Genomic DNA, 24,124 nt, shown 5'->3' with positions numbered 1-24,124 from the left:
TGCAGTTGCTACGCGGGCCCAGAAGCCGGACCCCTCGGGGCAGGCCGGGTCCCCCACCCTCCGGCCCGGCCCGGGGCGAGGTGTCGTCAGAAAGAGCTGAGTGTCACGCTGCCTCGCGGCACTTTCCGTCTCTACCGGGTAGGAAATCCTCTTCTGGGTTCGTGGAATTGCAGCAGGTTCCCCGATACCTACCGCCCTCCGAGAGCTGGAGCTCCCCCGCGCCCTTCACTTGCTCAGAACGACACACCTGTCCACTTGGCGCCTGGGTATTTTCCCAACCTCGGAGTCTTGGGTACCCCTGGCCGTGGCTGCTGTGCCGGGGGAATGGGGGCAGCAGTCCTCCATACGTGCCCTGGGAAGTGGAAGCTAGGAGCTTGACCCGCTGCGTTCTGAGGCAGCACAGCTGGAGGGCAGAGCTGGCACCGCGGGGAATGGGCTACGCCTTTTAGGCTCTCCTGTGAACAGGGTGCTGGTGGCCTGGCCACAGGTTTTCTTTGGTGACCAGAGCAGTGTGGAAACAATTGCGCTGTGGGCCCTCCCTGTGCTGACTTTAAAGGGCAAAGATTGTCTAAACCATCTGGGTCTTGTGTAGGTATAGATTGGCTATTAGTGACCCCGCGATGCTGTCTTTACTGGTCAGTTATCCCTGGGCAGGGAAGTCGGCCTACTTTTCCAAGATGAATGGAAACCCTAGAAGGTGATTTTCCTCTTTTCACTGTGTGCTTGCTTCAGAGTCAGCAGGTGCCTCCCAAGCAGCTTGCAGAACCACCCCATAATTTGGCATGCATTGCCATTTTGTGCATTTCGTCCATTTTTACTTTACTTCTGAAGCATTTAAGAGGCACCGTAAATGTTTACTTAATTACTTTGAAGTGAACAGATTTTTTTTCTTTTTTCTTTTTTGTGGTACTAGGGGTTGAATCCAGGTGCACTCTATGACAGAGCTTCATCCCAGCTCTTATTTTTATTTTAGAGTGTTGCTAAATTGTCTTCCTGCCTCAACCTCATAGTCAATGCAATCACTGGCCTGTTCCACCGTGCCTGGCTGAAATGAGCAGATTCTTTCATTTTAAGGTTGAAACCAAACCCAGATGAGGAAACAAGCAACAAATTTCAAAGAATTTACAGTTATTGTTTTTTTGTTTTGTTTTGTTTTGTTTTGTCTTGTTTTAGAGAGAGAGAGAGAAAGAGAGAATTTTAATATTTATTTTTTAGTTTTCGGCGGACACAACATCTTTGTTTGTATGTGGTGCTGAGGATCAATCCCGGGCCCATGCATGCCAGGCGAGCGCACTACCACTTGAGCCACATCCCCAGCCCTACAGTTATTGTTGATAGACAGTGGTCTGACCCCCACATGTGCTTCCCTTTATTCTGAGGTTGATCTTCATCTAATCTCCTCAGCACTCAGATTAAGCCTCTGTGGGAAGTGCTTAATGGGTAGTGAATGCTCTGTTTAGAATCCTGTCTCTCCCTGTGAACAGGGCTGGAGCCACATCACCTTCGTCTTTGTTCCCCCATTGCCTGACATGGGTGGGCTGGCTTGAGGTTCTAAGTGGTTGTTGAAAAGAATCAGAGCATTGTCAGAGTGGTAGATGTAAGCTAGTGCAGTAGCTTTCAGCTGTATTAAGGGTGACCTTCTGGGATGTTGAAGTGATCTAAGCAGGGTTTTCATAACAATGATATTCACCCCCCTGGGTCTGCTAATTCGCCTGCTGGTGGGCCTGGCTAACTCTTTCTAACCACACCTGCCAGAACTGTCTAGCAGTTCTGAGTGACCTTGGGCACACAGTGTTGCTCCTAAACCTCCTTCTGCCAATTGCAGAAGACATCTTTAAGTGTTTGCCTTTGGGTGGTTTTTGGTTTAACTTACATAAGACAATGATGTAGTTGGTAAAAAGAAAAAAAAAAGCACTTAACATTTGCTCTGTTCAATGTTTTACCTGTTTGAGCATACCTTTTCTGTTATGGCAACTCTGTAAATGGAAGAAAAAAGCCCTTTCCCACTTGAAGCAGCAATTTCAGTGGCTGTTTGCAGCGTCACCTTCCAAATGGAGATAATATCAAAGAAACAAAACCTCAGGCTTTCTACTGAGAACCACCTTGAATTTGTTATGTAGTTTCTCTGTCCTTTAACATGGGTTTATTTAATTTATACTTCATGTGATGAGGCACTGTGCTGTGTCTGCTGTAACATTGTTGAGTGAGGTTTGGTCTCTGCCCTTGAGCTCACTGTGCAGTAAGGAGACAGGCAAATAAATGCATAGTGGTAGACACTCCCACAGGGGTGGGTAGATCTTTCTGTGGGCCCAAGGGACCAACATCCAGCTGGACTGTGTTGGGGGATAGGAGCTCAGAGAAGGCCATGAGCTTCATTTTGAAGGATGAACAGAACAATCATCATCCAGGCAGCAGGTAGGTATCTACTGGTCTGGTGCCATGAGGCTACAGAGCATTTAGGGGGCATTCCTGTGTGGTGTTAAAGTTGGGGAGTGAGTTGGGTCTTCTCAGTGAGAAAAAAAGGCTGTACCTATGAACTGCTAATCTTATGTTCTTGGGAACATAAGGCTGCTTAGTAACTAATTGCTTTCTTGGCAGATGGGGGTAGGGTAGTGGGCTTTTTGTTTCTGTCAGAGAGCCAGTTTTGCTTGTTAGATTGATTGTAAGATAGGATGTCAGATACTAAAGGTGCAAACACACATTTCTGTTGTCTTTCCAAGGGTCTTTCTGTCTCAAGTGTTTGTTTGCCTTTTGGGGAACCTCCAGTTTGGGGAGCACTCATCTCAAAAGACCCCATTTGGCTCTAGACTGAGGATTCCTGTCAGAACATTCTATGGTTAGAACTCGAGGGGCGGGTATCTTCTTAGACCTGGAAATCCATTATTGCAGAATTCTCCAGGTTGTGCTGCTTTCCCTCCAGGACCCTGGTTTCTGTGTGATATAGCAGCCTTAGTATCAGATAGGACTTTGGAAAAAAATGACCAAGGGTACAGAGGCCAAGCATGTGGTGTCCCTTCCCCACTCTGTCTCACATGGTAGGGCCATATGAGAAGGGTAGGGAAAAGCTGATATTGCAAAATGAGTCCCTATCTGCCCACCTCTGGCACGTGGGCCCCATTGGGATGGCCACATGTCTTATGAGTTTGTGAGCAGTTATCTTTGTTCCTCATGTTGGGGCGTGTGGCTGTTCAGTCTTAGAGCTTTTGTTCATGGATCATGTGTAAGCAGTGGTAACCTCCCTTCTGCAGCCACCCTGGTGTACTTTTTCAGAGGTGACTGAGAATATACAGCACACCACTTGGACTGTTTCCCATAATCTGAAACTGTGTCTTCCTGATTGTTACACAGTTTTAATGGGGTGCTACACACTCTCAGAAATTGTTTACTGATGGGTGATTCTATTAACAGTAAAAGCCTGTCCACTCTTCTAAGGGTTGTTCATTATCTCGGTCCCACCAAAAGTTCACTTCTGTCCCTTAGGCCTTTTCTTAAATAATTTTGCTCTTTTCTCCTAATTACCCTCTGTGTTTCTTTCCTGGAAGGTATCCTTATAGTCTTTGAATCTTGGAAACCTGTAGACTTTAGAAGGATCAAGATGTGGACATTAACTCCTGCCCTGGTATCTTTACCTGTCTTTCTAGGCTGCCCCACCTTGCTTCCAGCATGAAAGGGAACTGTCCTTAATTGGCAGCCCAGTAAATTCAGACCCTTTGGCTTCTTGAAGCCTGTAAACTCGATTATAGAACTGTCTTTTCACCTAAGCCACAAAAGATGCCCACAGACTTGTGCCTTCCTCCTGAACAGCTCCTGGACTCTGAATTAGATCTGTCTTTTGTGGCTCTGTCCTTTGCCCATGCTGTCTGTGTCACTTCCTGGAGCTAAGTCCTCCTTACCTGTCAAAACCCAGCTAATGCAGGTGTTGGCTCCAGGAAACCTTCCCTGAGCCTTCTTTCCTTGTGGATAGGGACCCAGATACCCTGTGTTGGGCTCCCTGAGAGCTAGAACCGGTACCACCTCTTTGTCCTCCAGCACTTGGGACCCTGGCATGCAAGAAGTATATCTAGAATGCCTATTAAAATGATTAAGTTCACACAGTTCCATCTTGGCTAGCTGTCTTGCTGTCTTATTAGGTCTGAAGGTCTTTGTGGAGAACCTGAGCTCCTGGCCTTCAGGGCATACCTGACTCGGGCACCTTGCTGGGAACTCAGACCTGTCAAAATTATGTGCTACTAACTTTTGAATGAGTTCTTTTCCATGTGCCCTGATGGGGGAGTATTTTTCCCTGACTGACTTTTTGGCAGACCCTTAGAACTCAGAAGATAAAGATGCTGAATTAGCTGAGTCCTGTTCCAGCCCCAGCCCAGCCCCTCCCTTCCTATGGGTAGGTCAGATTAGACCAAGAAATGTGTTCTGCCCAGGAAAGGGACACAGGGAACCTTTTTGGAGTGGCTAACCAAGCTGGAGATTCACCTATTCAGGATCCCACATGTAGCCTAAGACTTGCATTTGAACTTCTAGCCAGCAGGCAGGCCAGCTGGCCCAGTATGCTGTGACTAACACCTCATTAATGGTTATATCCTTGTTGTACCTGGCACGTGCCTGCCATTGTGTGCCACCAGCAAAGGGCCCACTATCAAGTTCCCTGTAATCAGCTACTTGGTAGTCACTCTGGGGTGCCATTCCCCATTAACATAGGAGAAATTCCTGTGCTCTGCTGCGGGGTAGAAGCTGTGCACACCTTGCCTTCCTGTCACGTGAAGATGCCTTCCAGGGAGGTCACTGCCTAGGACAAGTTGACTAAGGCTCCCTGTTGTTTTTCAGCCTTTGAAATTTAAATTTCATCCTAGGACTAAATAATTTGCAGATTTTTCTTGCTTCTCTTTTTTCTTCTCTGGTTTTCCCCTTTCCAGGGCACACTGGGTATAGTGTGACACTGAATACAGAAGTCACAGTATAGTAGAACAGGATGTATAAGCAAGTTACTGTAACACCTCAGTGTGCTGAGAGTGGAAAAAGATTTGGGCAAGGAGGTGTGGATAAGGATTTGAAACAGATTTGGACAAGGAGATCTTAACCCTGTCAGAGAAGTCACTAGGAAGGGCCATGAAGAAGGTATGACCAGAGTCAGCAGGGAAAGGAGAAGAGGGGCAGATGTGTCCTGTCTTTCCTCCACTCAGGAATATTCTTTTTTGAGTGTAGCATGGTACTGTGGTTGGTGCTTTGTGGCTATGGCTTCTGTAACTGCCGTGGAAAAGCAGGAAGGGGCCAGGACATAAAGGGCCAGGGACAGGAAAGATCTCCATTGAAGGGTTGGAACTAGTCAAGTCCCAGGCTGGGCAGAAGTGCTGGGAGTCAGAGCTGAGTTGTGTTGAAGGCATGTGGAGCAGGAAGGTCAGGAAATGTTTAGCAGATGCCTGGGAAGCAGCTTCAGGTATAGGACTGGAGCTCACATGGGGCTTCTAGGCTGAGAAGAAGCTGTACTTCTGCAGAAATGACATTGAGGGAGACAGAAGCCCAAAAGGTGAGGAGAGCCCAGGATATGGGAAGCAAGCAAGATAAGGAACCAAAGTGTCCATTAGACCTGGCAACCAAGTATGGAGTCCTCAAGACAGGAGGGGTGGGAATGCAGCCTGCTGTTGCCGGCAGTTCTACTCTGAAGGAAGGAGAAAAGAGAGACAGAGCTGGAGTACAGTCTCAGGCCTGCCTAAACAGAGAGGGAATGTTGAGAGTACAGGGAGTCAGGGTCCCCAGGAAGTAAGATTGGACTGAGGAAGGGCCTAGGCTTGGACCCATGCATTTAAAGGACAGGGCCAGAGAGAAAGGGAACTTCTGCTTGGCAGCCTCGCTTTCTCAAGGAAGAGTAGTAGGATAAAGTTGTGAGCAGCACCTGGGAACAGGAGAGGGTGCCAGAGGTGAGCTAGGAAGGGCCTGCCAAGAAGCCCCAAAGACTGAACACACTGAGCAGGAAGCTTGATTTTTTTTTTTTTTTCCCACTCTGTGGCTCCTGTGTAGGCATGGAGAAGCGTGTGTTAGCTTGGCTTCCTCACCTCAGGCAGCTGAAGCAGGAGGACAGGATGGGGGGAAGCTGGGGCTTGGTGTGATGTCTAGACTGAGCTATAGGGAGTAAAGGAAGGGGGCTAGGAGATAAGGGTTAGAGCTCAAGGGTGGGAGGAGGGTGGTGCCCTATTGAGAGAGTATTTATGAATATTCAACCTCTGGGTCAAGTGGTTCCTGGGTGTGAATGAAGAGATAAGAGATGTGAAGGGGAAAGGGAGAGAATGATAATGTGGCATGGGGTAGAATTTGCCCTAGACAGGTTTCAGAGCAAAAAGGAAGGTGGGAGTGAAGAGGGGGCAAAAAGTGGAGCGGCGAGGCAAGGAAGTTTGGGGAAGACCAGGAGCTGTCTTCAGTCTGGTTAGTGTCACTACCTGCCCATGTGTAGCCTAGGTTCTCACTGGGCAGTCAATGGGTTGGGAACTCTCCAGGCAACTGTTTGCTAAATGTACCGGTGTGGGGCCTCTCCCCACCCACATGCAGCAGACCCTATTGATCAATCTGCCCCAGACACCACCCCTTAGTTGAGTGATTCTGAAGGCTGCTACCTCTGTATCCACCCTCCAGGCTGCCACCAATCAATCTTTCTGTAACACAAGTTTGACTGTGCCTCCTTGTCCCAGTGCCCTAATGGTGCCCTATCCCCAGCAGGACGAGTTTGGGGCTCCAGTGGGATAAGGGCCTCAGTGGTTTACTCACACTCTTTTAGAGACACCCCAAGGGAAGTTAGTTGCTGTGGTCACCTGGACACAGTAAGTCTTCCCTGCCGTTGTGTATGCTGGTCCTATACCTGCAATATCCAGTGCCACATTATCTACCTTCTAAGAAGGGTTTCCAGAACCTTCACCAGCTCCCTAGATGTGGCCTAATCATCCCTTGTTACCTCTCTGTGTCAGTGGGTCTACAAATCTGTTTTCTGCCTGTCCAACCAGGTGTCTTGTTTCTGTATCTGCTGTTCATAGAGCAGTGCCAGAGACCTAATAGGCACTCAAGAGAAGGTTCTGGTGATGGCTATAATCCTAGTGACTTGGAGACTGAGACAGGAGGATCATAAGTTCAAGGCCAGCCTTGGAAACTGTATGAGATCCTATCTCAGAAATTAAAAATTAGGGCTGGGGCTGTGGCTTAGCAGTAGCGCACTTGCCTGGCATGTGTGAGGCATGGGTTCGATTCTCATCATCACATATAAATAAATAAAACAAAGGTCTATCAACAACTAAAAAATATATATATATTTATTTAAAAAAATCAAGGGCTGGGGCTGCAGCTCAGTGGTAGAATACCTGCCTTGCACATGTGAGGCACTGGGTTCGATCCTCAGAACCACATAAAAATAAATACATAAAAATATTGTGTCCATCTACAACTAAAAAAATATTTATTTTTATTTTTATTTTTTTTATTTATTTTTTAGTTCACGGCAGACACAACATCTTTGTTTGTATGTGGTGCTGAGGATCGAACCTGGGCCGCACGCTTGCCAGGCAAGCGCGCTACCACTTGAGCCACATCCCCAGCCCAAAATATTTAAAATAATATTATAAAGGTTGGAGATATAGGTCAGTGGTAAAGTATCCCTGGGTTTAACCTCTGGTATCAAAAAAAAAAAAAAAAGAGGGAAGGTCTGGAAAGAATGGGTGTAGTAGGGTGGATGGATTAAGCCAGTGGGCCCCTTTCTAGGCCCACTCTGCTCTGCCCTGTCCTGTTCTGTCCCAGAGATGAGGCCTGGGGGAAGGACTAGTGTCCACCCTACCCTGAGGCTCTGCCCAGGATTACTGACAGTGTCTTGAGGTGGTCTGTGCTTCTGGAGGTTTATCCCTGGCTTCTCCTGGGTGGGTGGGAGGAAGGGGACCTTGTGATGAAATGGGACTGGGTTCATCCCTGCATCAAGAGGGATACTCCGGGCTGGGGATGTGGCTCAAGCGGTAGCGCGCTTGCCTGGCATGTGTGCGGCCCGGGTTCGATCCTCAGCACCACATACAAACAAAGATGTTGTGTCTGCCGAAAACTAAAAAAATAAATAAATATTTAAAAAAAAAAAAAAAAAAAAAGAGGGATACTCCTGGGCTGGAGATGTAGCTCAAGGCAAGTGTGAAACCCTGGGTTCAATCTCCAGCACTGTGGGGGGAAAAGGAGGCCACTCCCTACCTGCCCTTAAGTGCTAGCAGCCACCTCTGCCCTCTTCCTCTTCCCTGCCATTTGTTCTGTGTCCTGCTCCAGGTCTGCTTTCACACCTATACCCCTGCCATGGCCCCTTCTGGCTATCCAATATGTTCCTCCAGCCCTCTTCTTCCTCCCTGCCTCAGAGTGGATGGGATATTCCCCACCACCACCTTCTTTCCCACCTGCTGCCTCCCCAGACACCCTTCCAAGCTTTCCCACCTGCCTGGTACCTCTCCTTTCAGCCATCAAATATGCCCTCCTCCACCATTTCTCACCTGGCCCACTGCTGGGGGCATCCCTGGCAGCCTGAGCATCTCCTTTTCAGACAGCAAACACTTAAAGGTGTGTTTTCCTCATCTCCATAGGGCACACCTCAGGGCTGGAATGAGGCTTGTCAGCTCTGTGGTTCTCTGGCCTAGGAGGTGTGATCAGTACCAGACAGGATGTGAGGCACTGGTGGGTTCCTCTGCATCTCCTTAGCTGTCCAGAGACTACCCTCCATGGGCTCTTTTTGTTTTTCCTGCCCACAATGTTCAACAAGGTTGAGGGGCTGTGTGGAACATGTACATGCTTTGAATTCCATTAGGGGAACCTGCCTGAAAGGAGCACGCATTTCTTATGTGGAGTCTCCACTGGCAAGGGTGCCCCTAATTTCTGTTGTTCCCATGGCATCTTCTGGGCATACAGATTCCCCACATGCTTAGGCTAGACCCCCAGCCTCACTTCCTCTCCTGTTCTCATCCTGTCATCCCTCTTCTTCTCCAGAATGCACGAGGGGATTGCTCAGGCTATAGAGGAAGCACTGAACAGAGTGGCAGCTAATACCCCTCCCTGCTCGGTGACACAGTGACTAAGGTTCAGCAGGGCCACATCCTGGGTCCTGGTCAGCTTGTTCCTGTGGTCAAAGTGTTGGGTAGGGACCCAGGCCTAGGGTGCTAACTCCTCAAACTGGAGTTCTAGTGAGCTGAGTGCCTGTCTGGTTCAGCGTCTGGGTGTGTGTAGGACCACTGCAGTGAGCTGCACGTCTCCTAGGAGATCCAATGCAGTGAGGTCAACTGAGCAGCTCTGGTGTTTGCTTAAAAAGCGTCTCATTGAAACTGGTACTTAGCCAGGCCCCAGTGGTACATCCCAACTACTCAGGAGGCTGAGGCAAGAGGATCACAAGTTGAGGGTCAGCCTGAGCAACTTTGCAAGACCCTGTCTCAAAATTAAAAAAATAAAATAGGAGCTAGGATGTAGCTCAGTGGTAGAGGACTTGTCTAACATGCTTAAGATCCTGATTTGATTTTCCCATACCAGGGCCTGGGGGGCTGGAGATGTAGCTTAGTGGCAGAGCACCCCTAGGCTCAATCCCTGTTATTGTTAAAACAAAAAAATGCTGGTACTTAATACTCCAAAGTAGAGTTTCCCTGGGCTGGAGTTCTGTGTTTACTGCTTGCCCTTTAGCCTAGAGCCCTTGAGTGACCTGGTCCCTGCCCCCACCATCAGGCTGTTCTGTCTGCCTGAATCCACTCCTATCCAGACTCTAGGGCCCACCATATATGTGCCTGCCCAGGTATGTCAGCCCCCTATGTCTTAGCTGGATTCTGTCTACCTTTCTCCAATCCCACTTCTCCACAGCCTCCAGGAGGGTATTTCTGAATTTTTCTGAGGTGTCATGTTCTGCTTCTCCTTTCTTTGTGCCCCTTGCGTGAGGATACTGCCTCCTTCCTCTCCCAACTTCAGCCACTCAGTACCACCCACCCAGTCCTCCAGCTTGCCCTTGCCTCTCCCACTTCTCCTACAGTGCTGTCCCTTGGTGCTCCATGCAACCCATTCCAGAATCACCCTCCATCTTTATGAACTTGGGTACCATCACTCTTCTATAGCTCAAGTGCTAGTCAGCATCCATTCTAGATGTTCCCCAGTACCCTGCCTGGCCACTTCCAGCATTTCCTGCATCAGTTGTGATTGTGTGTGTCCTCTAGAGCACCTTCACTTCCCCCTCAGGGCCCATCATGAAAGAGGTAGCTCACTAAATGTTTGTGGAATGAATAAGTCTGGGGCAAAGAGAGCCATGATTGTTGCTGACCCCTCTGTCCAGTGACCAGAAATGGGAGAGAGAGCCAGGAAGGGAGGTTTAGCTCCCAGTGTTGATGAGTGTTAAGATGTAGTCACCAAGGCTAACTCTGTGGTTCTCTTTTTGTCACATGAGAGTTTGTTTTCAAATCCAACTGTCTGGGAAAGTCATGATCTCTACGTAAGAGGTGAGAAATGCAGAGTTCTCATGACTCCCTGGATTCTGAAGCAGTGTTTTGGGACAGCTTTATGGTATTGAGAAATGGATCCTGAATTTGCCAAGGAGAACACTGATCATATAGGGTGACCTGTACCTCAGAGGGAATTGGCAACTGTGGGGAGGGCTCCTGGACCCTAGAGGGTTCAGCAGACTAGGGTCATCCTTCCTGTGCAAGAGGATCCTCCAGTACTTGTCTGAATCCCACTTTCCTCATCTGTGAATTAGAGCAAATACCTGAACCATCCAGCTGAACTCACAGTTAGAGGTGGACCATGAAGCCAAGTGACTGTATGGCCAGCAGCGGTGAAATTTGTTCTGCAGCTTCCAGAGATGGGGGGTAGTCTACTCGCACAGAGGCACCAGCCTTGGTCCTGGGAATCTTCCGCACCACTGTTGGTAATAAGGCTTGTCCTTTCTCCCACATCCATTTTTCCTCCTTCCTGCCCTAACTTCTGTAGGGGGTTTGTTGTGGAGGAAAGATCTGGGGATTATTTGAGGCTGCTGTGGGGGGTTTGTGGCAGAAGTATCTCATAGGAATGCTCCTCTCTAGAGAAGCCTAGCCATGTGGCTGTGAGCCTGGAGATATTTAAGGGGCCCTTAAGCCTTTGGCCTCACCCTTGGCGGACCCAAAGGACACAGTGGGATCACTGGTTGGGAGCATCACCTGGAGAAATCACCTGATGTAGCAATATAACATTTTGTGGAAATCAAAAGCACTTTGTTTCCACCTACCTTTTTTTTCCTTTTTAAGAAACACTTGAAGGGCTGAGGATTTAGCTCAGTGGCAAAGTGCTTTCCTTGCATGTGCAAGGCCCTTGGTTTTATCCCCAGTAACACACACACACACACACACACACGCACAAACACTTGCTTCCCATCTTCAGGTATCCTGAACTATCAAATAGGCACCATGTTGATGAGGAAAAGACCATGAGTGTCACTGAGGAGGCTTACAGCGTGGGGAAAGAGGAAGTGCATGGCAGGAAAGGAAAGTGTAGCAATTGAAAGAGGTACCTGGGGGGAACCATCATCAGACTCAAGCTTGGGATCTGTACCTGGCCTGTGGGAGAGCTGCCCAACTGACTCCCATGCTGCACCCTCTACAGGATTGACCCCAGCATTGGCCCACTGGGGCATCACTCCTGGACACTCCTGAGCATCTGCTGAGTGCCAGGCCTGGACCCTGAGGAGCAGTTACAGTGGGAAAGCCCTGGAAACATCAGAGCGGCCCTGGTGTGCCACACTGGCAGAGTGCTTTCTATAAATAGTCCTAGTTAATCCTCACAACAAAAACATCAGATGGATCATACCCTTCTCTGCTTCCCATTGGGCTTAGAGTAAAACCCGGACTCCTCTGCATGCCCAGTCCCTGAGCACAGTCTCCCTGCTCTTGGCTGCCCTGCCAGCTGCATTGTTCTCTCCCTGGAGCTCCTTCCTGCCTTCTGGCCTTGACAGAAGCCTTTTTAGCTATCCCCAGAACCCTTTCCATGGCTTTTTTCCTGGCTGCCTCCTTATCTCTGTGGCTCATATGTCATTTCTCAGGAGGTATCCAAACTGCAGACCCTTTGTAAAGTTGCCATTGCCACGCAGATACTCTGTGGGGAGCCCCCACAGTCAGAAACTGACACTACTCTAGCTCCCAGTCTCACAGGGTGTCAAGTGGAACTTTTCTTACTTTCCTGGAACTGCCAGTGAGGCCCAAAGCTAAGGACAAAGGCAGTGCTTCTACCATTCCAAGCTCAGGAAGCTGCAGACAGCTGGGGCTGGCCGGAGCTGCTACCTGGAGACCCAGCCCTGGGAGACCCCTGCTGTGAACTTGAGGAGGGGTGTTTCAGGTGAGAAACTACTCTCTGCCCTATGGTGGCCAAGAAAATCATATAATAGCCAGTGGTGCCTATGCAGAGCCCCGCACTACTGTGTGTCCAACAGCCTGGCTGTCTATCCTGGGCTGCCCAAGCATGGGGGCATAGGAGGATGTATTGTTTTTGCTGTGTCACTCCAACATCACCTGTACCTTAGTGAGCCCAGAGGCAAAACTCAACCCACAGGTTTTGCCTAGAAACAAAAACTTTTGTGGGGTCAATGTTATTTATTAGCTCTATTTTACAGATTAGGCCACTGCAATATAAGGAAGATGCAGGGCTTAAGCAAATAAATGTCAGAGGTGAACTTTGCAACCAGACCTGTTTACCTGCACAGATGGCCCATTCTTTAGCTTCTGCTTCCCTTCTCTCTCCCTGGCCACCAGGGTGAATGCTGGGTATGGCACCTTTGTCAGGAGCTAGGGAAATAAGCATGTAATGTTGTGTAACAGCAGCAGTCCAGCTGGTGGACCAATAGGGAAAGAGTCACTGTAGCTATAAAGATTCACCTGTTGGGCTGGGGGGTGTAGCTCAGTGGTAGCGCATATGATTAGCATGTGTAAGTCCCTGAGTTCAATCCCAGCACCACTAAACAAACAAACAAACAAAAAAGCTCCACAAAGTGTGGGTGTGCAAGCCAGGCTCATTTTATGTTGTTGATGAGTTTCCTACCTCCCCTTATTTCCCTGTCCCAGTGACCAGTTTAAGAAAGATCTAACTCAACCAGGCAAGATGGCACACACCTGTAATCCTTGCTACTCAGGAGGCTGAGGGGAGAAAAAGTTCCTGGGTTCAATCCTCAGTACGAGGGGGAGGGGGGCAGCGGGAATTTTAACTTTGGTTTTTGTGTGTGTATGTTTTTGTGATGCTGGTGATTGAATCCAGGGGCACTTGACCACTGAACTACATCTCCAGCCATTTTTATTTTTTTATATTTTGAGACAGTGTCTTGCTAAGTTGTTGAAGCTGACCTGGAACCTGTGATCCTCCTGCCTCAGCCTTGTGAGTTGCTGGGATTACAGCCTTGTGCCGCTGTACCTGGCTAACTCAGTTTTAATTGTATGCATGTGAATATGTAAGAAAAAGGTTTTGCGGGCTGGGGATGTGGCTCAAGCGGTAGCACGCTCGCCTGGCATGCGTGCGGCCCGGGTTCAATCCTCAGCACCACATACAAAGATGTTGTGTCCACCGATAACTAAAAAATAAATATTAAAAAAAAATATATATTTTTTTAGTTGTAGGTGAACACAATAACTTTATTTTTTTTTTTAATTTTTTTAGTGTGGCGCTGAGAATCGAGCCCAGTGCCTCACATGTGTGAGGAAAATACTCTGCCACTGAGCTACAACCCCAGCCCCCTGTCTTTTTTAAAAAAGGCTGAAGATGTAGCTCAGTGGTGAAATACTCCTGCGTTTAATCCCCAGTACAAAAAAGAAAGGAAGGAAGGAAGTTAGTTTTGAAAGCTGTATACCAAAGTGTTGGTTGTTCTCTTTCCATAGAAGGAGGATAGAACTAGAGAGGTAATTTAAACAGAACTCTATAATCTGGTCTTACCTAACCTTTTGTGATTATGATTCTGCTTTCCTATATCACTTACCTAATAAAATGTTTCATTTTGTTTGAAACCAAAGGAAGATACTTGTCTTTAATAGTTGCCTTGAGGGGGCTTGGGTTGTGGCTCAATGGTAGCATACTTGCCTGGCATGTGTGAGGCACTGGGTTCGAGTCTCAGCACCACATATAAACAAATAAAATAAAGGTCTATCAACAACTAAAAAAAAAATAGCTGCCTTGAGGAGGTCATTGGGAACCTGGTTGCTGGGGCCTAGAAGCATCATGTTTTCCTTTTGAGTCAGATGTGGGGAGAAGGAAGGGACATGGAATGGGGGCTCATTGCCTCTGTGTCCCTCTGATCCAGTGTGATCCTGGACTTCTTGCTGCAGCTCACCACTCTGCATCTGCAACTTGCTAAAAGAACTCTCTGCCAAGTATAGAGATCACTTCTGGAGTTTTCAGTTTAATATTCAACCTAGGTCTGGGGCCAGGCAATTGAAGGCGCTGTTCTGCCCCTCTCTTTATAAACATGTTTATTGCTGTCAGAAGGACCTGGTTCTTTTCACCCAGACAGGATGGGCCTGGGGTTATTCCAGTGTTTGTGAGCTTAGGCTCTAGAGTACATAGATAACTTAGACATGGGAGATTGTGGAGTGTGGCCTGACTGTGGCTGTGGGTGTGCAGGTGGCCTGGGGCATAGCCTTCTGAGCAGAGGAAGAAGGGACCCTTGCTGCTGCTACTCCCAAGACAGAGCAAACTCCACAACTACTTTTAAGGGGTGTCCTTATTAAGAAGAGGGTACAGGTTGTGACACAAGCCTAATCTTACTGTGAACATGGTTTTCCAATGGGACATATTAAAATCACTTTTATATTTTAGTGTTTTTGTCAGAAAAACTTGTTTTAATTAATTTTTTCTATGGGGAAGCCCCTCTAAAAACATATCAATGGGTATAGACCTTAAAGACTAAAAGCAGGGACTCAGCAGATATTTGTACACCCAAGTCCATGGTAGTAGTATTCACAATAGCCAAAAGGTAAAAGCAACCTAAGTGTCTATCCACAGATGAATGAGTAAACAAAGTGGTCTGTCCATATGACAAAATATTATTGAGCCTTTATTCTGGTATGTACTAAAACAGAGATGAACCTTGAGGACATCTAGCTAAGTAAAATAAGCTAGTCGTAAAAGTATAAATATTGGATGATTCATTCCTGTGAGGCACCTAGAGCAACTGAATTCTTGGAGACAGAAAGTAGAATGGGGGATGTCAGGGCATGGGGGAGGGAGTCTGTGTTTAATCAGGGGAGTTTCTGGAGTTGAATGTGACACTGGTTGTGCAGCTGTGTGAAGGTAGTTAACACCACTGAACTGTACACTCACCAGTGGTTAAAACGGCAATTTTTGTGTGTGTTTACCACACACAAAAATGAAAGCCTCCCCCAGGCATTTTCTCAAAACAGTATTGCCCATTTGGTTTTGCATTATAGTCCTTAATTTTCATTCGGTGTTTTAATAAAGTAGTATTTGCTTTTCCTGTTTTTAGATGAATCTTCTAGAAGCAAGAGAACCTGGAGTGATGTAGTCATTTGCCAAATCTCACTGAAGCTTATCCCTTTGACATCTTCAGACACTTGTGCTGTCCCAGGCAGACAGGTTAGTCTGATTTTATGTAGGCAGATATTATGCCTTTGTGTCCAGGAGAGTAGCTTTGGCAGAGCTTTGGTGAGTGTGGGACCTGAAGCAGAAGACTGGCTGTTGTAGGTGGCTATTTAGAACCTCCTGTTGAGGCTCAGCTCCCCTGTTTCTTATGTGTGTATGAAGAACAGCAGCAGCATCATGGAGAGATGGCACTGAAGCTTCTGAGACTCCATCCTTTGTCCCCAGAAGTCTGATTTTGAAGCTGGGTCACCTTCCATTTATTACTCAGCACACACCCCCACCCCCAGTGATTCTGTCTGGAGTTGCCTGCAGAATGTACCTTCCAAGTTGACAATATCAAAGTTAAGAGCTGGCTTCAGAATTCCATCCCAGGCCAGGTAAGGCAGAGCAGGCGCAGGTCCTCAGTGCACAGCCTTTGCCTCCAAGGGCTGAAAGAAGGAGTTGCTCACAGACTCCTCCTGGCCCTTGGCTCCTTTTTGGAAGATCCCAGGCCTCAGGACGGGGTGTTTGAGAGCCTGAGTGGACCTCCTGAGGAGAGGTCCAACTGTTTTTAGCACAGTTGGTCTCTAAACCCCTTCCAGGGACCCTGTCCCTAGCTTCTCATTACTCCAAACCTGTGTAGCCCATTCCAGTAACACCTGAGCTCTGTGAAAATAAGATATATTCCAAAGTTCATAATGATTTCTCAGAAGAGTCATTTATCTCTCTTTTTCTTTTTCTTTTTTTTTTTTTTTTGGTACTAGGAATGAACCCAGGGGCGCTTAACCACTGAGCCACATCCCAAGCCCTTTTTTTTTTTTTTTAAGTTTAAGGTAAGGTTTAACTAAGCTGCTTAGGGCCTTGCTAAGTTGCTAAGGCTGGTCTTGAACTTAGAATCCTCCTGCCTCAGCCTCCTGAGTTGCTGGGATTATAGGCATGTGCCACCACATCCAGAACAGCTATTTATCTTAAATGGAGGCCCTTCTAGTACTTTGTAGAAACATTAAAACAGAAAAACAATGTTTTTTTCAGTATTGGGGATTGAGCCCAGATCCTTGCACAGGCTAGGTAAGCATTCTGCCACTGAGCTACAAGCCCAGCCTGTTGAGTTTTTTTTGTTTGTTTGTTTTGGGTTTTTTTTTTGTTTTGTTTTTTGTATGTTCTAGGGATAGAACCCAGGGCCTTGTACATGCAAGGCAAGCACTCTACCAGCTGAGCTATATCCCACCCCCTTCCCAGCCTGTTTTGAGACAGGGTCTTATTAAGTTGCCTAGGCTTGCCTCAAATTTGCCATCCTCCTGCTTCAGCTTCCTGAGTAGCTGGGCAAAAAGTGTATTGGACAAAAAAGTTATTTTAAAAATTTTTCAAACTTTTTCAAACACATGTACTAAAAATATTTTTTAATTCTACAGGGTGTGGGATGGCAGACAGGTTAGCAAGCAAACTCTATAGAGGGGTCTGGAGGATCTAGCTACTCTTTACGCCCATCCTGGCAGCCTGGGGCCCTTCTCCCTGGCATACCAACACCATGGATTCCCCAGGGTACAACTGCTTTGTGGACAGAGACAAAATGGATGCTGCAATCCAGGACCTGGGGCCAAAGGAACTAAGCTGCACTGAGCTGCAGGAGCTAAAGCAGCTGGCACGCCAGGGATACTGGGCTCAGAGCCACGCCCTGAGGGGAAAGGTGTACCAGCGTCTGATCCGGGACATCCCCTGCCGCACAGTCACACCTGACGCCAGTGTGTACAGTGACATTGTGGGCAAAATTGTGGGCAAGCACAGCAGCAGTAGCCTGCCCCTGCCAGAGTTTGTGGACAACACCCAGGTGCCCATCTATTGCCTGAATGCTCGGGGCGAGGGTGCCGTGCGCAAAATCCTCCTGTGCATTGCCAATCAGTTCCCTGACATCTCCTTCTGCCCTGCCCTGCCAGCCGTAGTGGCCCTGCTACTTCACTACAGCATTGATGAGGCTGAATGCTTCGAGAAAGCCTGCCGCATCCTGGCTTGCAATGACCCCAGCAAGAAGCTAATTGACCAGAGTTTCCTGGCCTTTGAGTCATCCTGTATGACATTTGGGGACCTGGTAAACAAGTACTGCCAGGCGGCCCACAAGCTGATGGTGGCTGTGTCAGAGGATGTCCTGCAGGTCTACTCTGACTGGCAGCGCTGGCTGTTTGGAGAGCTGCCCCTCAACTACTTTGCCCGTGTCTTTGATGTCTTCCTGGTGGAAGGCTACAAGGTGTTATACCGCGTCGCTCTGGCCATCCTCAAATTCTTTCACAAGGTGAGAGCTGGTCAGCCTTTTGAGTCAGACAATGTAAAGCAGGACATCCGCATGTTTGTCAAGGATATTGCTAAGACGGTGTCCCCTGAGAAGCTGCTAGAGAAAGCATTTGCCATCCGTCTCTTCTCCCGCAAGGAGATCCACCTCCTGCAGATGGCCAATGAGAAAGCACTGAAGCAGAAAGGTATCACGGTCAAGCAGAAGAGGTAAGCAGCCCCAGGCTGTGTGTGTGTGTGTGTTGTGTGTGTGTGTGGCCTCTGGCAGGCTGCAAGGTACCCAGGCAAGAGTGGGGGTTCTGGTGGATTACATCCTGGAAGTCTGAGCCTGAGCTTATTCTATCAGTCTCGGTCTGTCCATGTGTACACATATGGGTAGAAAGACACTAAAAAGCAGGAAGAGCCTTCCTAGTTACTGTCACAGCAAGACATGCCAGGGCCTGTCCTCAGGGACTAAAGTCAATGGCTGAGATGGAAGCTAGACAGCAACAGAGGGTCAGAAAGTCCATAGGGGCCAGGCTGGCCTCTCAGCGGTCATGTAAGAGCAGCTTCATGGCTGGTTGTTCTCATGGCTGCTGATGTGGTCTCCCTGCCCTGAGTGTAGCTCCTGGGGAGCAGGGTTGGGAAGGGTCATGGTGTTCAGCAGCTGACACTGGGATTATGCCATGGGTGACTGTTGCATGTAGTTTTCTTTCTCCTGGGCCAGAAAAAGGCACACCCTGAGATTGGTATCTGCCACTAACCTCTTCTTGTCTGTTTTATTTTCTTTTTTCTTCTCCATGTCCATTGCTTCCTCCTGTTTTTCAGTGTCTCACTTTCTAAAAGGTAGGTCTAAAAGCACACCTCAGTGCCTGACTTCTCCACCTTTTTGGCAGCCAGCTCTGAACCAACTCTTGCTATTTCCCAGGGCCTGGCTGGTTCTTATGAACCAGCTTCCACTTCCTCAGCCTGACACTCAGGCACAATCTGTCTGTCTGTCTACCTCAGTTGTGCCATCTGCTGGTACTTGGCTGGCCCTGCAACTTTGTCCTTCTGTCCTGATTTCTTAGAGAAAAGGTGCTTTTGACACCCCCAGTCTTGGCACTCTGCCCCTTTAGAAGGTGGGAGGTGGGGCTTTTGGGAACAGCTGTGCCCCATTCTTTGTATCCAGGCCCTAGAATCAGGCAGTACACCTGGTTGAGTAGATGAGATGTCCCCTCTGGGCTTGGTTACAAAGAGTAGCTCTGAGACCTGGGTGGGAATACAGTCAGGTCACTGCAGGCTCTGACATTTTCTGCTCTCTCCAGGCAGTTTGTGCACCTGGCCGTCCATGCAGAGAACTTCCGCTCTGAGATTGTCAGTGTGAAGGAGATGAGAGATATCTGGTCTTGGGTCCCTGAGCGGTTTGCCCTTTGCCAGCCCCTTCTACTTTTCTCCTCATTGCAGCATGGGTACAGTTTAAGCAGGTGAGGCCCACTTGGTGCCCTGGGTATGTCCTGCCATGACTTCCAGGAGTTCATAGGGGTGGTTGGAAAAGCCTTTGCACCTGAGCCCCTGGTAAGGCCCTGCCTCTTCCTGTGGGCTCCAAGAATCAGAAGCCCCTTGTCTGAACTTTTGTCATTTCCAGGCTACCCACACTTTGGAGATCACTGCCTCCTAGGCCATAGCTTAGGGTCCTGTGCATTGCTCTGATAGGGGGTTTCCCCAAGCACACTACCACCAAAAAGCCTCAGCCAGGTTTGGCTGGTATTCAGCACCTCAAGTCTCAGATGGCAGGTAGCCTCAGAAACTCTAGCTGGTGTCACAAGAGACCTGGCTGGGTGATTTGGGCAGATCTGGCCTAGCTTTCACCCCAGGCCCTGTCTGCAGCCATATAAGCATTTTGGCATAGCTGGAGCTACTTTGCCCAACCCCCACCAAGCATACCAGCCGAGCACTGTGCACCACACTGGAAGCTGTGGGTCGCCCCACATGCCCAGCCCCTGAGGATGTGCCCAGCTTTCCTACAGTGAGGACCTGTTCCTCTGGTTCTTGCTTCCCTGTAGCACCTGGCTCTGGGCTCTGCCCTCAGGGGGCCATCTGCTATGAGGCTTCTCTTCCATCCAACTGGGGTAGACAGCCCAGAATGTCCGAAAAAGGCCAGGTGAGAAGAGCACCTGATGAGGACATTGCCAGATCCTTAGCACCCCTGACAGCCTGGGCTAAGAGTCAGCAGAGGCTGGCAGGAGACAGTGGGGAGGGCAGCAGAGTAGCATCTGTGGTCTCTGCCCCCAGGTTTTATTTCCACTGTGAGGGACACGAACCTACCCTCCTGCTCATCAAGACCACACAGAAGGAGGTGAGGAGGACCCAAGGGAGTCTGGGACCTGGACTCTGATGAACCTGGGAGAGGCTGCATCTCCCAGGGATACCAAAATCCAAATGTGGATGTGTCCTATGCATGGAGCTCATCCTGTGCTTGAGGGCCACTAAGGGAGATGGAAATGTCCCAGAGGCATCCACCCCATGGCCAGCTTCAACCTGTGGTGTGGAAGGGTGCACTTTTCAAAACTTAAGCCTCTCCACATCCCTTTTGCACTTGGTGTGGGTGGGTGGGTGGGGGGACTGTGACACACTGCATGCCCTGCTGGGGCCTGTGACTTGGTACCTCAGTAGGCCTGAACAAGGGAACCTTCCTGGGGTAGCCTGACCTTCTTCCTCAGGTGTGTGGAGCTTATCTATCAACAGACTGGAGTGAGAGAAACAAGTATGGAGGCAAACTGTCCTTCTTCGGAACTGGAGAGTGCTTTGTATTTAGGGTGAGTGGGGCTGAGCCCAGGGCCCCCCGTGTAGGCCCAGCAGTCACCCTGGGCCAGGGTTGTTCCCAGTCCCTCAACCTCACCAAAGCTCCCAGGGGGAGCTCAGGAGTTGGCAGGCCCTTGCCCTGGTACCCCAGCTCACATGATCAAGTTTCATTTCACTACAGCAGTTACCCTACAGGATATTTTCCTTCTTTTTTTTTTTTGGTACTGGGGATTGAACCCAAAGTGCTCTACCACTGAGCCAGATACCTGCCCTTTCTATTTTATATTTTGAAACAGAATCTCACTAAGATGCAAAGCCTTGCTTTGAACTTGCAACCCTCTTGCCTTAGCCTCCTGAGTCACTGAGATTATAAGCAAATGCCACTGCACCTAGCTATAAATGATTTTTTTCTTTTTCCCAGTACTGGGGATTGAGCACAGAGTTACACTGAACTACATCCCCAGCCCTTTTTTATTTTTTATTTTTAGACAGGGTCTCAGTAAGTTAATTAGGGCCTCATTAAATTGCTGAGGCAGGCCTTGAACTTGTGATCTTCCTGTGAGCCTCATAGGTCACTGGGATTAGAGGTGTGTGCCACTGCCTAGCACAACTTCTGGGTTTTGATCACACTATCAAGTGCCTATGAGCAAGTGGGACCTCATCTGCTTGTGTGTTGTCATTTCTTCAGCCCCTGGCTCACAGCCAATCTATGGAATGGAGATGGGCCTTGGTTTTGGAGGACAGAAGGGGCTCACTGGGGCACTGCATGCCAGTAACTCATGCCCATTCACCCTCAGCTGCAGCCAGAGGTGCAGCGTTACGAGTGGGTAGTCATCAAGCACCCAGAGCTTATCAAGCCGGTACCCTGCACATCCTCCCACTCCAGCTGTTCAGACCCAGCTGACCGACTCTCACCATTCCTGGCAGCTCGGCACTTCAACCTGCCCTCCAAGACTGAGTCCATGTTCATGGCTGGGGGCACTGACTGCCTCATCATCGGTAGGAACCCACTTCTTCCACCTACCCTGGGGGGAGGGCATGGAGGATTGTGAGTGAGGACTGGGATAAATAGACTAGGAAGCAGGGGTCTACCTGGACAGCCAGGCCCAGGGTACTGTGGAGGTTCAAAGGTCAGCCTGTGGTTTTATGTACCTATGCATTTATTTTTGTGATGCTGGGCCTTGCACATGCTAGGCAAGGCCTAAAGGGACCACTTGCCAGAGGCTTTAGAGAGGCCTCTGGCAAGGACTTCTGAGGTTGCCCAGTCTAGGCAGAGATACCTCAAGGGCAGTGCTGATGGGTTGTGGGTGGGGACAGAGAGGCTGCTACTGACATGAGCACCCTGTAGGGGGAGGGGGTGGCCAGGCGCTCTACATCGACGGGGACCTGAACCGGGGCCGCACGGGACACTGCGACACTTTCAACAACCAGCCCCTCTGCTCAGAGAACTTCCTCATCGCTGCTGTGGAGGCCTGGGGCTTCCAAGACCCTGATACCCAGTGATGGGCCTGCGCTGATGGTGACTGAGCTGCCTCCGTGGGGTGGTGGGGTAGAGGCTGGGTCACCTCTTCCAGGAGCAGGGAGTGAAACCCGCCCCTAGGTGGTGAGCAGTATTGGCCTGCAGCTGGATTACCATGGCCAAGCCTGGCCAAGCCTGCTTGGACTAGCTGCTCCTTCTACTTGGAAGAGGCCCCCTGATCCCACCTGCCTCTGGGTTAGAGCTCAGGGGGCTCAGGCCAGCACAGTGCTTGCATAGAAGGCACACTCCTTCCCAATTGAAGGCCATGGCTCTCTGTGGAGGAATCTGCCCAAGGCTATATAGGTTGGGGATCTACATCTTGCTGCCACTGGGGCTTCAGGCCCTGATGAGGGGGATGGAAAGACAGAGGAACCTTCCACCAAGTGTGTAGCTGTGGTGCCCCCTACTGGTGCTGCAAGGTGTCACTCCCCTCTGGAGGGGACCTGATGTCTCCCAAGGATTGGTCCTGAGAACAGGTGCCCTTGGCACTGTTCCCCGGTAGGATCCCACTTCCCTCCCCAAGAGCATCTCCCCAGGCCTCTGGTCAAGTCCCTCCTTCCCTGGGGGTCTCCTCTCCAGCAGTAACTCCACTCTGAGACTTTGCTGGGCTACATTTGCTACTGTAGAGTGGGAAAGCGGAGGGCAGGATTTGTGCTGAGACCCATTGCTCCCCTATTCCCCTAGGGAGGGTCAAAGGCCAGTGGGGTGGGGGCTGGAGGGAACGTGACATGTCCTTGTATTTCTGCAGAGCCTGAAGCTCTTGGTGGGCCTTTCCTTGCTGCAAGTCCACCTGAAGAGGTGGCCCCAGAAGGGACTTTCTTTGATCAACCTCCCAAACAGCCAGTGCCATTTCCAGAGGCCTGCCCAGAGATGCCTGGACTCGCTGTGGCTTCTCAGCCCTCCTCTTTCCATCTCCGTGGCCTCCTTGAGCCTCCCACAGTCTCTGCAGTCATCCTGTTTTTCTCTTTTGTCACAATGGCCGCCAGGCCAGGGTCAAACTCAGACCCCTCAGCATGGATGCTTGCCTCAGTCCTGCCCTCCCTACTTCTCTTTATTGGGCCCTGCACTTCCCTAGGTCCTGCCCACATAACACCTCCTGGACTTCTCTGCCTACTACATCCGTTCTCTATATGCCTCTCCTGGCACTGTGGCTGGCCACATGTCATGGTTTTCTGTGTGCTGCCCCCTCCTCTTAGATCCTTCAGGCCCCTGGGCACCTGCACTGCCTGAGCCCTGTGCTGGCCTTGTGCATGGCAGGTGCCAAGGGAATACCTCTCTCTGAGCACTACAGGGAGTATACCTCCCTGTACCCTCCAATTCTGCCCTGTGAACTCCCTCAGCCAGTCCTGAGGGTCTGGACACCAGAGAGAAGAGGGGAGAAGCAGTGACCCAAGTGGATATTGGGCCATTGAGACCTGGGAAATAGGATAGATGCCTAGTCCCACCTAGCTGCAGCCAGCACCTCTCATTGTCACTGTGCACTGCACTAATGCCTCTTCCAACACCATGCTTGCCCTTCCTGTGAGGGGTTCATCCCCTTTTGCCTGTCTAGTCATGTCGCCTCTGAGCTGGGTCATGGTGTACAAGAGCAGTACAGGAACCTTATGTGGCTTTGGGTAAGCTGATAAACTACCTGGAGTTCAAGTTTCCCACCTTGAGATGGGGCAGTTCTCCTGCCATGCTGCCCTCTTGGACAGGGGAATCACATGAATCCCTCTTCAGGGGAGAGGTGCTTAGAGGTAGTGACATTGCTCCCCCAAAGTGCCACAGCCCTTACTGTCCCCCCTTTTTTTTTGAGCCCCCCACTGTCCAGGCCTGTAACCTACGATGTTGTTGTTCATTAAATACAGTTTTGTTTCATTAACTCCAGGGGTCTGAGCCTGATTTCTTCAGCTAAATGAGTCTCTGGGGAGTCCCTGGGCTGTGCCACCTTGGGATCCTCACCCAGGCACTGTCACTGGCTTTTAAAAACACAGATGAAGCTAAACCTGAGCATTTTTTGTAGGC

The 24,124-nt window shown here is 49.5% G+C and overlaps 1 protein-coding gene across 19 annotated transcripts in view; it reads left to right on the top strand.

Annotated features, from left to right (window-relative positions):
- The window catches only part of Tbc1d24 (TBC1 domain family member 24), a 39,428-nt gene that overhangs the window by 5,410 nt on the left and 9,894 nt on the right, over window positions 1-24,124 (top strand). For 2 of the 19 annotated variants that reach the window (XM_048789318.1, XM_048789321.1), the window contains 11 exons: window positions 6-138; window positions 10,721-10,891; window positions 12,132-12,330; window positions 15,458-15,567; window positions 16,965-18,045; window positions 18,643-18,660; window positions 19,122-19,280; window positions 20,089-20,152; window positions 20,499-20,612; window positions 21,396-21,597; window positions 22,866-23,981. In XM_048789318.1, coding sequence (XP_048645275.1) covers window positions 17,081-18,045; window positions 18,643-18,660; window positions 19,122-19,280; window positions 20,089-20,152; window positions 20,499-20,612; window positions 21,396-21,597; window positions 22,866-23,347 — 2,004 coding nt within the window. In that variant the 5' untranslated portion in view covers window positions 6-138; window positions 10,721-10,891; window positions 12,132-12,330; window positions 15,458-15,567; window positions 16,965-17,080 and the 3' untranslated portion in view covers window positions 23,348-23,981. Of the gene's footprint in view, window positions 1-5; window positions 139-10,720; window positions 10,892-12,131; window positions 12,331-15,457; window positions 15,568-16,316; window positions 16,386-16,964; window positions 18,046-18,642; window positions 18,661-19,121; window positions 19,281-20,088; window positions 20,153-20,498; window positions 20,613-21,395; window positions 21,598-21,946; window positions 23,982-24,124 lie in introns of those variants that run through there. The other 17 variants (XM_048789319.1, XM_048789334.1, XM_048789327.1 and 14 more) reach the window with 17 other exon arrangements.

This window comes from Marmota marmota, unplaced genomic scaffold (assembly GCF_001458135.2).
Source record: "Marmota marmota marmota unplaced genomic scaffold, marMar, whole genome shotgun sequence".
Lineage (NCBI taxonomy): Eukaryota > Metazoa > Chordata > Mammalia > Rodentia > Sciuridae > Marmota > Marmota marmota.
The sequence above is the reverse complement of the archived record's forward strand: the minus strand, read 5'-3'. Positions and strand labels throughout refer to the sequence as shown.